Consider the following 16,094-nt stretch of genomic DNA (forward strand, 5'->3'; position numbering starts at 1 on the left):
ACAATCAGATCATTCCAATCCACACGATAATTCAGGCATCTCAAAAAGCACCTTCTTGATCTAGTGTCTTGCACGTTGAGTGTCTGTATCAAAGTAATACCACTGACCTCCTACACTTCCATGAGCTCTGCCGTCCCATTAGAAGCATAAAAGGAAAAATAAGCATTTAAGTCATGTCTTTAGAGAAGATCAGAAAAGATTAATGTAGCATCCCCGAATTCTGATTATATCAAACGGTATAGAAACAACTGCTGGGATAGTAGCGTTTGTCTGTCTTCCAGCCTCCCCAGCCCATCTCATCTCCTTTTTCATTGTCAAGCTCCCATGAAAATATAGTTAAGATGAACTGGCTTTTAAGATAACTGGGCCAGCATAAGAAACAACAAACTGAGCTATAATGAATGAAAAGGAACATTCAATCATGGAGAAATGATCAAGGACCAGAGTGCTCTTCTTTCCTCAGAGAGGTAGGCACTCCAGGTGTGGAATGTGCTAGTCGGTCTTGGATTCAGGAGTTAAGTTTTTATGTTTTATTTATTTTTTTCTTTTTCACAGAGAAAAATTCAGTGGGCCGTGAGTTTAAACTTTAAAGGGGCATGACTATGTCTTTATTTCACACTGTTCAGTTGTAGCTGACTCTTTCTGACCCTGTTTGGGGTTTTCTGGCAAAGGGACTATTTTCTTCTCCAGTTCATTTTATAGTAAGGGAAACTGAGGCAAATGGGGTTAAGTGGCTTGGCCAGGGTCACACTGCTAGGGGAGCATCTGAGGCCTGATTTGAACTCAGGAAGATAGGTCTTCTCAGGACTCTTATCAATTGTGCCACCTAGCTTCCCTCCTTAAAAAATATTATTGTTATAAAAATGAACAGCAACAATAAAAATATTTTGAAAACTAGAGTAAGATTTTCAATTAACAACATTAAAATCCTTCTTTCCTGAGAAGGCAAATGGTTGGGAGAGAGAAAGGGAGGGAAAGATGTAGGAGGAAGGGAGAGAAGGAGAGAGAGAAAAAGAGAGAGACAGAGACAGACAGACAGACAGACAGACAGACAGACAGACAGACAGAGACAGAGACAGAGAGAAAATGTGGAAGATCAGCCTTAAGCCTAGGATGAAGGTAATCAGTACCAAGGACTCTCATTCTTGCTCCTAAAAATTATGGGAAATGAAGCAGGTACTTAATAGCCATTGTTGAACTAAAATTTTGCAGTGAGGATGGAAGTTTTGCATCCAAATCCATCCTTCAATTATTTCTATTTGAAAAAACTGAGAAGATTCTAAAGGAATTATCCCTTCCTCCCTTTACAAAGGGCAAGTCAAAGGGCTGCATAATGTGATGGATGTGTTCTGGAAGGCAAGTACTTGAAGTGTTCACTGTTTAATCAAAGAACATTCATATTTTGGCCAAACTACCTAGCCAGGCAAGACTGAAATAAAATGTGCTGATTCTTAGGAGAACTGGAAATCAAAGAAAATTAAGATCCAGAAAAGCAAGTAAAATAACCCCAAACCCAGGCAAACAGGGCTCCAAAGTCTAATACCACAGACCAACCAAGTAGATAGATAGATGTGCATATATATATATATATATGCACATACATATAGAGAGAAATGGGAGGGGAGATATGTATGGGGGGTAGGGAGAGAGGGAGAGGAAGAGAGAGAGAGAGAGAGAGAGAGAGAGAGAGAGAGAGAGAGAGAGAGAGAGAGAGAGAAGGGAGAGAGAAAGACACAGAGAGACAGAGACAGAGAGAGAAGGATGAGAGAGGGAGAGAGAAGGGAGAGAGAGAGAGAGAGAGAGAGAGAGAGAGAGAGAGAGAGAGAGAGAGAGAGAGAGAGAGAGAGAGAGAGAAGGGAGAAAGACACACAGAGAGACAGAGACAGAGAGAGAGAAAGAGTGAGAAAGAGAGAGAGAAGGGAGAGAGAGAGAGAGAGAAAGAGAGAGAGAAAGAGAGAGAGAGAGAGAAAGAGAGAGAGAGAGAGAAAGAGAGAGAGAAGGGAGAGAGAGAGAAAGAGAGAGAGAAAGAGAGAGAAGGATGAGAGAGGGAGAGAGAAGGGAGAGAGAGAGAGAAGGGAAAGAGAGACAGAGACAGAGACAGAGACAGAGACAGAGAGAGAAGGATGAGAGAGGGAGAGAGAAAAAGGGGAGAGGGAGAGAGAAATGGAGGGAGGGAGGTGTATATAGACACACAGACACAGACACACACCTTCCAAACTTCCAGTTTTGTCAGTTCTGCATAAATCTGCAGTTACAAGACAGAAAGCAATCAACTAATGGCAGTCAGGCTGAAATTTAGCATAATTTCTGGCTCCTGTTCGCCCAAGATGGTGACGAATGATGGATGGGGAGCACACTGTTAGCAAGCTGAGATGGTGATTTGTACACTACAGAAGATGAGGTCAAAGGCATTTTTCTCACCCTTCACAGGTAAGTCACCACAAAGCATCTCATTTCAGCGGGGTCACAAGGCCCCAGTGGGTGATCTCTCAGAGCTGACTGCAGAATGGATCATTCAGTTCCAGTCAAGACAAACACTTATTAATCACTTACTTGCCGCAAGCAAACATAGTGTTGGATGGGGAGTAAAGTTAGGGTAACAGGACTCTTGTCCTTACAGAGTTCATAGTACAGTAGGGGAATAAGAATCAGAATAATAATTACTATTAAAATTATATGGAGGGCAGCTAGGGGGCTCAGTGGATTGAGAGCCAGGCTTGAGATGGGAGGCCCAGGATTCAAGTCTGACCTCAGATACTTCCCAGCTGGGTGACCCTGGGCAAGTCACTTAACCCCCATTGCCTAGCTCTTACTGCTCTTCTGCCTTGGAACCAATACACAGTATTGATTCTAAGCCAGAAGTTAAAGAGTTTTAAAAAGAAATTATATACAACCCAATGATTACAGAATGCACTGCTACTTCTGTCTTTCCCCTAAGTTGCTTTACATTAATTTTGATTAGATTCTGGGTATAAATGTACATCCATAAAAAACATAAAGTTTAAAATTTAAAGATCAATGTACGTCCGTGATGACTCATTTCAGAAGATGCAGGACCCTGAGGACAGCAGCTGGACCATTTCTGTCTTTGTATCGCCAGTGCCTTTAATGAGGGCACATCATGGGCCCTAAAGAAATGCCTGTTATTGGTGGATTCAGCACCTATTATAGAGAAAGCTGTATATGAGAGGGGACAGAAAACACACCAAGTAACCAGAATAAGAACTAATGCTACAGAGCTGCAATTGTGTATTTGAGGCAGAAGTGAGATCTCATAGACCACAGGCTGCGGTGCCGACAAGACTCATCTCTCCCCGTAATGCTTCCTAGCTATGTGGCTCTCTTCAAGTTGCCCAATTGCCCTGGGCTCAGTTCTCTCAGTACAAACAGGCAGGCTGACTGGCAGTGAGTGCCTCAAGGGTCCGATGAGACCAGAGAGGGACAGGCAGAGTTGAGCTCACGACCCCCTGCCTGAGCTTGGAGCTCTATCCAAAACTTGACTCTCCACAAACCGCTTACACTTAGTCAAAGTGAACTTGCTGGGAAGTAATGGGAGTCCCCCAGGTCCCCACGGGTCCAAGGAACGATGGAAGTGTAGACTGTTCCCTCAGCCCTGTTTAATCTCTTCAGGCAGGTGCCTGCTGCCCCTCGGATCCAATACAAAGTCATCTGTTTGGCTTTTTCCATGACATCTTCTCTAGCTTTCCATTCCTTTCATACTTCGCTCACCTCCACGGGCTTTACAATCCAGGGATGCAGGTCTCCTTGCCATTCCTGGCTCGAGGCACCCCATCTCGATGCATTTTCTCTGGCTGCCACATGCCAGTATTCCCCTCCTTGTCTATTCATCATTGTCTGCCCTGGCTTCTCGGCTTCCCTTCGAGTATAACCTAAAAGCCACCCTTCGGCAAGAAGCCTTTCCTGACCTCCATTAGGGCTACTGCCTCCCCTTTGAGAGAATTTCCCATCTACCTTATGTATAGTGCGTCTGGGCAAACTGTTTGCATATTAGAATGTTTAGCACAATGTCTAGCACATAGTAGGTACTTAATACCCAGTGGCTTCTTTTATCCCAGGCTTAGTATAATGCTTGGCACATAGTAGGTACTTAATGAATGCTGGTGGCTTCTTTTATCCCAGGCTTAGTATAATGCTTGGCACATAGTAGGTACTTAATGCTGGTGGCTTCTTTTATCCCAGTGCTTAGTATAATGCTTGGCACATAGTAGGTACTTAATGAATGCTGGTGGCTTCTTTTATCCCAGTGCTTAGTATAATGCTTGGCACACAGTAAGTACTTAATGAATGCTGGTGGCTCCCAGTGCTTAGTATAATGCCTGGCACATAGTAGGTACTTAATAAAGGCACAGTGGCTTCCTTTATCCCACTGTTTAGCACAATGCCTGGCACATAGTAGGTCCTTAATGAATTTATAAATGCTTGTTGACTTGAGTTATTCTTGAAATAAAAGTATATAGCTATTACGCTGATGAAAACTTGGAATAATAGGACAACATGCTAATTGTTATGAGATGAGAAATAGAAATTTTATGAACTACGTGTTTTAAGGATACCATGGGCATGGCTACCTTAGAGATGGACTATTTCATGAATACCTTTGGCTCATCGATGACAATATCGGTGACACTCGCCTCATCCCCAAAGGCCTCCTCATCGAAGAGACGCCGGCAGCAGACTAAAGTGAAGGGAGGGGGCACTTCTCTTAGAAATGACACAGCTTCTCTGCGGGATTTTCCAGAGAGCTGAACACCATTGACCTATGGAGAAAATAGATGAGTCAGAGACAAGAAGGAGCAGATGCTGTAATTTTTTTTTAAAAAATCCTTATTTACATGAAAACATCACAAACTAAACAGAAAATCTTTTTCTTCCCCCCAATAGCAAAGGCTTTAATTTAATCAAATGATTTTTGCTAAAGCTTGAGTGCTTTTGTTAACAAACTCTTAAAGTTAACATAAATCAAGGCTAATCCCTTCATTGAAAGCTATGCAATAACTGCCCAGAATGTATAAATGGTGCAATTATCATTGGACACTTGATGGCATGCGCAGTAGTTCCCATGTCTACATGCCATGTGACAATTTCATGGGCAAGATTCAAAGATCTCAACAGACTAGAAACCTGGACCAGATTTAACAAGATAAAACTGAAGAGTCTCTTTCGTAAGGGGAATCCTTGTCGGATCAGGGCCAGTTCAGGAGGTCTCTAAAGTCTCTTCCAAGTCTGAGATGTTAATATTGCTCACATCTGGCTATACTGCTCTTATATCTATGATTAATTTTATAATTATATATAGGACACAACAACTACAGATGGTTTCTACGCTTGGGTGGGCACATACATGGAGCTATTAGCCATATAACAGGTTGGAATAGACGACCCTCAAGATATAAGGACTAATATTATGGCTGTGACTCTTTCTACCATTTCCCCTTTTGTGTGCAGGTTCAAACTGTACACAAGGTATCACTTCTATTGCACCAAACAGGACACATCACCATAGGAACTCCTAGGGACAAACAATGGAGAGCTAACGTGGAGGAGTCTTTTCTGGCTTTGTCCATGAAAAGACAGAAAGCTAGAAGGAATCTCAATGAAGCCACTGAGTCAAAAAGGGAGAGAGTGAAGGAACCAGCATTTGATTCTGTGTCCAGAGATGCCAAGTTCAGCATCCTTTTCTTTGCCTTTAGCACTGAAGAAACAACACTATTGAATCTTCCCCTCTGTGTTTTTATTTCATGAGAAAAGGACTTCAGTTAATAACATTGGGATACATTTAAAAGTAGGCAGCGTAGGGAGACAGAGAGACAGAGAGAAAGACAGAGACAGAGAGACAGAAACAGAGAGACAGAGAGTATATGCACAAGGAGATTATTAAAAAGGAGCAAGTGCATTGCACCTTAAGAATTCAAATCTGGCCCTTAGACACCACTAGTTGTATGGTCTCAAGCAACTCAACCTCCTCAATTCTAAAATGGGAATAATAAGAGTACCAATCTTCCATGGTTGTTGCAAGCATAAAATGAGAAAATATTTGTAAAATACTTTTTGAACTTAAAAGATATAGACAGACAGATTAGATATACATTAGCCAGTAAAATACTAGTTTTTTAAAATGTGCTCAAGCTTCCAAAGACTGATATTAAATTAAAGTTTTTAGAAATTGCTAACTCCCTTCTCCCTCCCTTCCTCCCTTCCTTCTTTCTTTCCTCCCTTTCTTCCTTCCCTCCCTCCCTCCCTTCCTTCCTTCCTTATTTTCTTCCCTCCCTAACTTCCTTCCTTCCTTCCTCCCTTCCTTCCTTCTTTCCTTCCTTTCCTTCCTCCCTACCTCCCTTCCTTCATTTCCTCCCTCCCTCCCTAACTTCCTTCCTTCCTTCCTTCCTCCCTCCCATCCTTCCTTCCTTTCCTTCCTTCCTTCCTCCCTTCCTTCCTTCCTTCTTTCCTTCCTTTCCTTCCTTCCTTTCCTCCCTCCCTCCCTCCCTAACTTCCTTCCTTCCTTCCTTCCTCCCATCCTTCCTTCCTTCTTTCCTTCCTTCCTTTCTTCCTGCCTCCCTTACCTCCTGCCTTAGAATCCACACTAAGTATTGGTTCCAAGGCAAAACAGTAGCAGGGTCTAGACAAGGAGGTTTAAGTAACTTGCCCAAGGTCACAGAACTAAAAGTAGCATCTTCTTTCCACGTCTGCTAACCCTTTAAAATATCCAGCAAGATTGTTTTCTGGAAAAGTGTTTGGGAGTTGTAGGATTGGAGAGAAGGACATATGGTCTTCAATTCCTTTTGGTTTCTGCCTTTTCTGATCCAATAGCTTTCAAAGGTTGGCACCAGGATCCATGGGAAATATAATCTAAAATGTGTCAAGAACAGAGGCAGAGGAATCCCAGGGCAGAATGGTGCATACATTGGCAGATGTAGATGCTTTGTTTAGTTGTTTTCATGTGTCAAATGCCAGGTTCTAACTGGAGATGGGGGGAGTCATCTCTACTCAGAAAAATAATTCCATATGAAGCAAAAGATTTATTTTAAAATTTATTTTCATTTTTTAAACCCTTACCTTCTGAGGCCAGATTTGAATCCAGGACCTCCCATTTCTAGGCCTGGCTCTCAATCCACTAACCCACCTAGCATTCCCCAAAGCTTTTTTTTTTTTTAAATTGAAGTGAAAATAGAATATATCAAGGTAACCAAGTCTTCTCTCTCAGGCTTCAGGAGCTATCAAATCCTCAATACAAAAAAAAACAGAAACGAAAACAAAATCCTTCTGGATTTGTCATAATAGGAAGAAGCCAGAAATAAATATTTCAGTTCATTAAATAATTTTGCATACATTGTATTGGAAGTTTAGGAGACACTGAAACGTGCATTGGGAAGGACTCTGAAATTCATTTATATAAGAGATGTACGTGAGTCCAATTAGCAATTCAGAGGGAAAAAGTCCTGCTAAGCAAAATCTTTTTATCCATTAAGTTTTAGCTATTGAATGATAAGACAAGACCCCAAGGCAACCACTAATGCATTCTATAGCCCCAGATGGTCTTCCTGTTATATCAGCCTCTTCAAATGGATTTACGGCAACTATAACTTATTCCAAAAAACAACAACACAAAAAGGCAGTGCCTTTTCTTAATTTTATAGTTGTAATTTGATCACAGGAGAAAGGCATGTAAGGTTTATGGAAGTTTATAAAAGGCTGTTTTTCAAAGGAATGGTTTCTGGGAAAAGACTGCATTTTAGGACGAGAACAAGGTCCTACTGATAGCTTCTAATTTATCTTTAGATCGAGGGTAACCTAGTTAAGATTTTATTTGTACCATTCGGGCAAAATGCTCCATATTTATACAGGGTATCCCAAAAGTCTTAGGGCAGTTTTAAGACACAAATTGGGACACACCAAATCAGAGAAAGGTTCTTTCCAAAGACCTGTGAATTTGAAATGACTCATCGGAGGAACAAAAAAACCGGAAAGCAAAGGGGGACCCATCGATGGAAGAATGCGTGCCTGCAAAAACCATGCTGTAGAAGTGTAATAGAATCTTATTATCCTGAAGATATGATGAATAGGATAGATTCAGAGAAAACACTGGAAGATTCCTATCAAATGAAGAGTGAAAAAAAGCAGAATGTATGGAAAAACTATAACAAATTAATAAGGATAGTAAATATTTATGGAGAGCTCTAAGGTTCATGAAGAACGTTATCTCATGATAACTATAAGGGAATGTGTTATTATCTTTATTTTACAGATGAGGAAACTGAGGAAAAGAAGGCTAAGGGACACACAACTCGTGTTTGAGTAAGGTTTTGAACTAAGCTCTTCTTGCTTTCAAGTCCAATAATACATTCTATTTCATTGAAAAGAAAGTTAAGAGTTAAAAACAACAAAAAAAAATCATTGAAGGTTCAAGGGAATTGGGAGGCAATATAAAGCAGTAAAAAGAGTACAAACTTTGGAAGCATCTATTGGAAGCATAGGACCTGGGTTCAAATCCTACCTCTATCACTACCCATGTGACATTGGATAGAGGTCATTGAAACTCTCAGGACTTCAACTTCATGATTTGTAAAATGAAAGGAGTTGGACTAGAGGATTTCTGAGGTTCCCTTCAACTCTAAAGCAATAATATTATTTTCCCCATGGCACAGGTGTGAAGAGACTATTAGGACCAAATGCTGTATACCTTGTTAAAATAAGGTTCCTGTTTTAGATATTTTCATTATTGTATTTCCTTGTCAAGAGGAAAAATCTAATGAGGGGAGAGGTAGGGAGTGAAAAATTACCAAAATGTTAGGAAAAAAGCATTAATAAATTTTTTAAAAGAATGAAATTGTGCCAAACAAAATGGTGAAAAGGAGGAATTCAGAGACTCCCATGGAAGACTTATTTGAACTGATCCAGAGTGAACAGAGGACTACATAAACAAAAATAGAAATAAAAGCAACATTCAAAAGTGGATCTGACAAATTATAATGAACAAGTGATGAGAAAATAACATACCTGCCTCCTTCCATTACTGACAGGAGAGTCAATGGATGGGGGTCACAACATATATTGTGAAACTCACGTTATTATTGTTATTGTTTTACTTGGTTATTTTGAATAAGAAGGGTTGCATTTGTTTAGTGCTTTACAGCTGATAAACCATTACTAATCTATTTTCTCATCTGATCATAGTAAACATTGAGTTGGGAAAGAGAAAGTAGCACAGTATCTTAGCAGAGTCATGCAGATCCAAGACTGACTCAGTTTCCTGTCCGGGACCCTCTTCTACCTCTTCTCTTTCTATCTGTCTTTCTACCACGAGGCACTGTGAAAACTCATGGTCACCAGGCAGTAAATCAGTGAGGAAACTTGGGACTCAGAAAAGCCATACCAAGAAGGAGCTACCTCTGACACAAAGTGGACCAGAGTGGCCAATGGGGCCAAATAAGACAGAAAGAAAGAAAAGATGATGGTGCTGAAAATTGTTTTTTCTATTATTTGTGCAATTTTTCTGACACCTGAAAAGAACCAGAGTGGAATCCCAAAGTAAGAGAGCTGAAAGAGACCTAAAAAACATCTAGAACCCTCTAGAACAGGGGATTTTAAGGTTCTATGCCCTGTTGGCAGTTTGGTGAAGACTATGGGTCCCTTCTTAAAATCATGCTTTTAAATCCACCAAATAATTGCACAGGATTACAAAGGAAATAAAATACATCAAAATATATATTTTTTAACATTCACAGATCCCAGGTTAAGACTTGAGGCAACTGGTAACACTTGGACTATAAGTCAGGAAGACCTGAGTTTAAATCCCACTTCAGATACATCCTAGTTGTATAAACTGGGGCAAATCACTTAATTTCTTGCCTGAGTTTTCGCAGGCAATATTGCACCTACCTTACAAGGATTTTTGTGAAATATTTATTTTTAAAAATTGCTTCACTCAGTGCAAGGAACATAGTAGGCACTATTTGTTGTTGTTTAATCATTCCACTTGAATCCAGCTCTCCATGATTCATTTAAGGTTCTTGGCAATGACAGTTTGCCATTTTCTTCTCCAGCTGATTTAATATATGAGGAAACTGAGGCAAGCAGGGTTAAGTGACCTGCCCAAGGTCATACCAATAGTAAGCATGTGAGGCTGGATTTGAACTCAGGAAGACAAATCTTCTTAACTCTAGGTCTGTAGTTCTATACACTGTGCCACATAGCTGACTCAGTAGGCAGTATATGTTTATACCCTTTCTTCCTTTCCCTCCCTTCCCCCAAAGAATACCTGATTTACAATTCCAGAATTCCACCTAGCTAGTAGGTATACAGCCTTTTCAATGACCTCAGACTATCCTGAAATGGCCCTGAGCAAAGAATTGGACCACAAATGCCAAAATAAGCCTCAGGTTCCAAGGGGAACATTTGCTCTCAGTCTTCCACCAGTTCTCCATCCAAATGCTCCTTTGACCATTAGGGAAGTTTTCCTCTGACCAGTTGCATAATTTCCTTCCCATGCAAATGTCTCCCAGTGACCCTATTCATGGTTAAGTGCCTTATATGGAAGCTTTCCTCAGAGACCGAGGATTTATGTAGCCAATGCAGGACATCAGACCTAATGCTTGCAGCAGGCTGAGGCAAGGAAGGATGGATCAATAGTCTCTAGAAGGCTCTCTCAAAGGCCTATCATGGTTCAGGAACTTAGGCCCCAAGCCAGACACACTTCCCACAGGCTTTAATTATTTACAAAGGTATCAACTTCTTTTAAGCATGCATACACACATTCTCTCTCTCTCTCTCTCTCTCTCTCTCTCTCTCTCTCTCTCTCTCTCTCTCTCTCTCTCTCTCTCTCTCTCTCTCTCTCTCTCCTCCCTCCCTCCCTCTCTCTCTCTCTCCCTCTCTCCCTCCCTGTCTCTCTCTCTCTCTCTCTCCCTCCCCTCCTCCACCTCTCTCTGTGGTCTGTCTGTCTCTCTGCTGTCTGTCTGTCTGTCTGTCCATCCCTCTCTCTTTCTCTCTCTCTGTGGTCTGTCTCTCTGCTGTCTGTCTCTTTCTCTCTGTCTCTGCTGTCTGTGTGTCTCTCTCCTGGTCTCTGTCTGTCTGTCTCTCTGCTGTCTGTCTGTCTGTCTGTCTGTCTGCTGTCTGTCTCTTTCTCTCTCTGTCTCTGCTGTCTGTCTGTCTCTCTCCTGGTCTCTGTCTGTCTGTCTCTCTGCTGTCTGTCTGTCTGTCTGTCTGCTGTCTGTCTCTCCCTCCCTCCCTCCCTCTCTCTCTCTCTCTCTCTCTCACTGTGGTCTATCTATCTGTCTGTCTCTCTGCTGTCTGTCTCTTTCTCTCTCTGTCTCTGCTATCTGTCTGTCTCTTGGTCTCTGTCTGTCTGTCTGTCTGCTGTCTGTCTGTCTGTCTGTCTCTCCCTCCCTCCCTCTCTCTCTCTCTCTCTCTCTCTCTCTCTCTCTCTCTCTCTCTCTCTCTCTCTGTGGTCTGTCTAGCTGTCTGTCTCTCTGCTGTCTGTCTCTTTCTCTCTCTGCCTCTGCTCTCTGTCTGTCTCTTGGTCTCTGTCTGTCTCTCTGCTGTCTGTCTGTCTGTCTGCTATCTGTCTGTCTCTCCCTCTCTCTCTCTCTCTCTCTCTCTGGTCTGTCTGTCTATCTGTCTGTCTCTCTGCTGTCTGTCTCTTTCTCTCTCTGTCTCTGCTGTCTTGTCTGTCTCTGTCTCTCTCTCTCTCTCTCTCTCATATGTACACCTGAGAAAGCCAACTCCAGTAAGAGAACTAGACCATCTCCCAAGAGTGCTGATGAATGTAAGGAAGAGCAGAACAGGGAGCAGCTGAAAAACCTTTGATGTTTAAGGGGTAGGGATAAGGCCCAATGGACAGAGCACTGGACCTTTTGTCAAGAAGCTCTGAGTTCAAATCCTACCTTAGACACTGGGTGACCTTTAAGGAGACTTTTAGCCTCTCCCAGATTCATTTTCCTCATCTATAAAATAAGGATAATAGTTCCTGCCTCACAGGGTTATATAAAATCTATGAAGCACTTTACATAGCTTAAAGCCCTAGAGATAAATGTTAGCTGTCATTATTATCATTTATTCCAAATGATCCCAGAACTATAAAATCGCCACTCTAACATTCCCTGCAAGTGGAAACCCAGATTCTTCTTGAAGAGCTGCCCTGATAGGGGGAGCGGATCAGCGTCAAAGTGGCCCATTCTAGTTATGTGAGGCTCTCAGTACAGAGAAGGGAGAGGGGTTAGAGCATACCTGCAAGAACCCCTCCCCCAAAGTTATCACTTTTTCTCTGTCGATATTCTCCAATTTTTCCTTATAAATCTTGTTTGTAAATCGTGTTGGCATGTTTTCTCCCTAATTAGATTGTGAATTCCTTGAGGGCAGACAAAGTTGTTTTATTTTTTTTTTAATCTTTCTATCTCCAGGGCTTAGCAAATGTTTGGCACATAGTAGGAACTGTCAAAGGTTTCTTCATTAAGTTCAAGACTCTGGTCATTGTCTCTGGCTGTCTCCTATGCCTGGTACTCTGCCACCTCATCTCAACTCCCTGGCTTCCCAGCTACAATCCCATCTTCTAAAGGAAGTCTTTTCCTTAACCCTGTGCTTTCTTGCTCTTTATTATTTCCTATTTATTTATTTAAGCCCTTACCATTCAATTTAGAATCAATGCTAAGTATTGGTTCCAAGGCAGAAGAGCAGTAAGGCTAGGCGATTGGGGTTAAGTGATCTGCCCAGGGTCACACAGTTAGGAAATATCTGAAGTCACATTTGAACCCAGGACCTCTCATCTTCAACCGTGGCTCTATATCAATGAGCCACCTAACTGCCCTTTCCTATTTGTTTAAGCAACTTGCCCAGGGTCACACAGCCAGTAGGTGCCAGAAGCAGAATTGGAAACCACTCCAGCCATAATTGTTAGGAAGGTCTCTTTGCTTCTCTCTATCCATCAACAATCATTCCCCAATCTCTAGGGCCAAACAAAACCAAGGTGATACCTCTTCTTCATGGCAGACCTCTGAAGATGTAGAAGAAAGCGGTCTTGTTCCCTCCCAGAGTCTTCCCTTCCCCAGTCTCAAAATCCCAGAGCCTTCAGCCAGTCTTCATAGGACGTTGACTTAAGGCTCTTCGATGCTCAAAGCCACCGTCATGGTAGCCCTCCTCTTCTCACTCTCTGGCTAAGCATGGTCCTTCCTAAGCTACAGCACAGAACGGAATGCAGTCCTTGAGAAATGGTCCGACCAGAGCACAGGCCAGGCCTTCAGTTTGAGCACAAATTCGATTAGAAGCTCCCTGCAGTCAGGGATCGGATCACTGCTCAGCAGCGTATGTCCCCAGGCTGAGCACCCCTAGTAACTGCTTGCTGAGTTGCAGTATTCCATACCCAGCCTACTGCTGTAACAAATCCGAACGTCACCTTTTAGGTTCTTCTCTTTGGTGTACATTTAAATATTTATTTATCTCATTACTTATTCATTTAACTTGTCTCCAATTATTACGGCATTGCCTGGGACGTAAGGGCACAGTCACAAGCCTCATTATAAATTTCTTTCCTAGGGGATTTATGTAACTGCTGTAAATAACTGCTCAGCTCAGTGTTTTAAACTCCAAGCATAGCCCTGGTTCAAGTTCTGGGCTCTAAAAAGCAAATAAAAAAATGGTTTTTTCAGTTCAGCAACTTTGGGATACACTCCTGGTCATAAATAAAAGGCCTGAAAGACCTGCAATCTATATAATTACATTTGTCTAACATGAGCTGCCTATTAAGTTTTCCTAAAGCAGCCAATTTTGAATGTAAAATGCTTAATATTCCACTAAGGCTTCCATTTGAGATTATAATGTGGTCCCAAGCGCTGTCAAGTCTCAGTTATTCAGGGATTGATTATCCAGTAGGTCTTGGATTATTAGCCCCTCCAGGCCTGAGGCCACCATCGGGGCAGCTCACTCTTTACAACATCTAGCCCAGGGCCACCCGACTTGAGTCCCTCAATAAGCTGCTTTCCAGAAGGAATAACAAACGATTATGGGTCGCTACTGGCCACCTCGGCTTTCTTTCTCCTCCTTGCAGCTCATACTCAGAGCTCGCTGGCACCTCTAGGAGGAGGCATCAGAAAGTGAACTGTAGAATTCCACTTTCCTACTTGTTAATTTTCAGGAAAACATGGGTGAGAGGAGAGCTTAGGAAAAGAGGAAGCCTCTTGGAGTGCCAGCTGTCCTTGCTGTCCTTGCTCCCTCAAAATAGATGAAGAATCAAAAATGGAGGGATGGGAAACTGTCAAAAAAGTATTATCACTTCAGCTGATTGTCCTTGACCAAAGGAAAATCAATAGGAAATAGTCGAATGAATACTGGAGCCAGAGGGTCTGGCTTCACAATCTGCTTCTGATACTTATTACCTGTGTGATTATGGAAAAAGCAATTAACTTCCCCATGCCTCAGTTTCCTCATCTGTAAAATGAGGAGGTTTGGACTAGATATTCACTGGAGTTCTTCCAGCTCTAGATCAATGAGCCTATGATATCATCGGCTCTTTAATGAGAAGGTTGCCAATAAGGATTTCCCAGTGACCCCACAGATAGTTCTCTGGAGTTGAACTAGGGGTGAGGAGATTCAAGAATAATTATGGAGCAATAATATGATGTAATGGGAACACCATTGGTTGTAAGAGTCATAGAAGACCTTAATTCAAGAAAATGCAGCAAAGGGGGCAAATTGAGGCACAAGGCAAGGAATAACTACCATAGCATGATAAAATATCAAGAATACTGGCTCTGGAGGCAGAGAAGCTGAGTATATCCTGCTCCTGATGCTTCCTAGCTATGCAACATTGAATAGTCATCACTGAACTTCCCTGGACCCCAGTTCCTAACTTGGTAAAATAAGCAGCTTTCCAGAGGAGAGACAATCCAGGAAAGGAAGGTGATCAACAGTATGAAAGGCAGGAGAGAGTTTAAAAACATTGAGCATTGATAAAAGATTACTGGATTTGACAACAAATAAATCAAAGGTAACTCTGGAGAGAGACATTTCAGTTGCTCAATGAGGGTGGAAGCCAGACTGCAAAGGGTTTACGAAGAAAGTAGTCCAAACATCCTGGAAAGCAATTTGTGATTATGCAAATTCACTGATTAAACTCTCCATAATAAGTCTTTGACTGAGAAAATCCAAGACTAGGCATATGCCTCAAAAGGCTCAAAGACAGAACGGATCCATTTTGTTCCCCAATGTGGGGAAGGGGAAAAGACTGGAAAATGAGATATAGGTTAGCAAAAGAAAGAAAGTGTCATTGAGCAATTATTTTTGAAAATGGAGAGAAAAGCATCCAGAGGAAGAACTGTGGGAGTAGAAACACAAAGAAAAACAACTGCTTGGTCACATGGTTTGTTGGGGATAGGATTGGGGATGTTGACTCTAAACGATCACCCTAGTGCAAATATCAGTAATATGGAAATAGATCTTTATCAGTGATACATGAAAAACCCAGTGGAATTGTTCATTGGCTATGGGAAGGGGGTAGGAGGAGGGGAGGGAAAGAACATGAACCATACCATGGAAAAATATTCTAAGTTAATTAATTTAGAAAAAAAAAGAAAATGGAGAGAAAAGGACAGAAAGGAGGCCAGACAAGTAGGACAGCTTTGAGAGCAAGTAGAGTCTTATAGTTTAATGATCACTCTGGGCTATAAAGTAAAAGACCTATAGGAAGGAGTCTCCATAAAGAACTTATTGGAGAATGTGATCAACAAGATGGCGGCTCCCTTGAATCTCTTGGTTAATGGATCCCCTTTCCCTAGCAATGATTCATAATATTTTTTTAACTCCCAGGTGCATGGGAGACAAAGTTGGTGTCCAACTAAAAAAATTCAGAATCTGAGAAGTGTGGGGCCTCCAGTCCAACTCATGTCTTTGGGGTTGCTTTTCCTCCTCCTGAGCTCACCTCCAATAGCTCATCCTCCAACTTCAACATGTTGAGTGTGGCCACTGGCCCATCAGGCATGATGGAAGAAATGTAATGGTGTCCATTGAAGGAATCCAGCTCTACTCCTAGCCTCAGAGTATGGATCGGCAGCAGCTGTGGGAAACCAAGTCATAAAAGTCCATGAAACATTTGA

The 16,094-nt window shown here is 41.9% G+C and overlaps 1 protein-coding gene across 4 annotated transcripts in view; it reads right to left on the reverse strand.

Annotated features, from left to right (window-relative positions):
- Window positions 1-16,094, reverse strand: part of PATJ (PATJ crumbs cell polarity complex component) — a 364,450-nt gene that overhangs the window by 280,086 nt on the left and 68,270 nt on the right. For all 4 annotated transcript variants that reach the window (XM_056814120.1, XM_056814123.1, XM_056814122.1 and 1 more), the window contains exons 15-16: window positions 15,920-16,054; window positions 4,617-4,778 (exon numbers count right to left, since the gene is read on the reverse strand). In XM_056814120.1, the coding sequence (XP_056670098.1) occupies window positions 4,617-4,778; window positions 15,920-16,054 (297 nt within the window). The remainder of the gene's footprint in view (window positions 1-4,616; window positions 4,779-15,919; window positions 16,055-16,094) is intronic.

The sequence above is a fragment of the Monodelphis domestica genome, chromosome 2 (assembly GCF_027887165.1).
Source record: "Monodelphis domestica isolate mMonDom1 chromosome 2, mMonDom1.pri, whole genome shotgun sequence".
Taxonomy (NCBI): Eukaryota; Metazoa; Chordata; class Mammalia; order Didelphimorphia; family Didelphidae; genus Monodelphis; species Monodelphis domestica.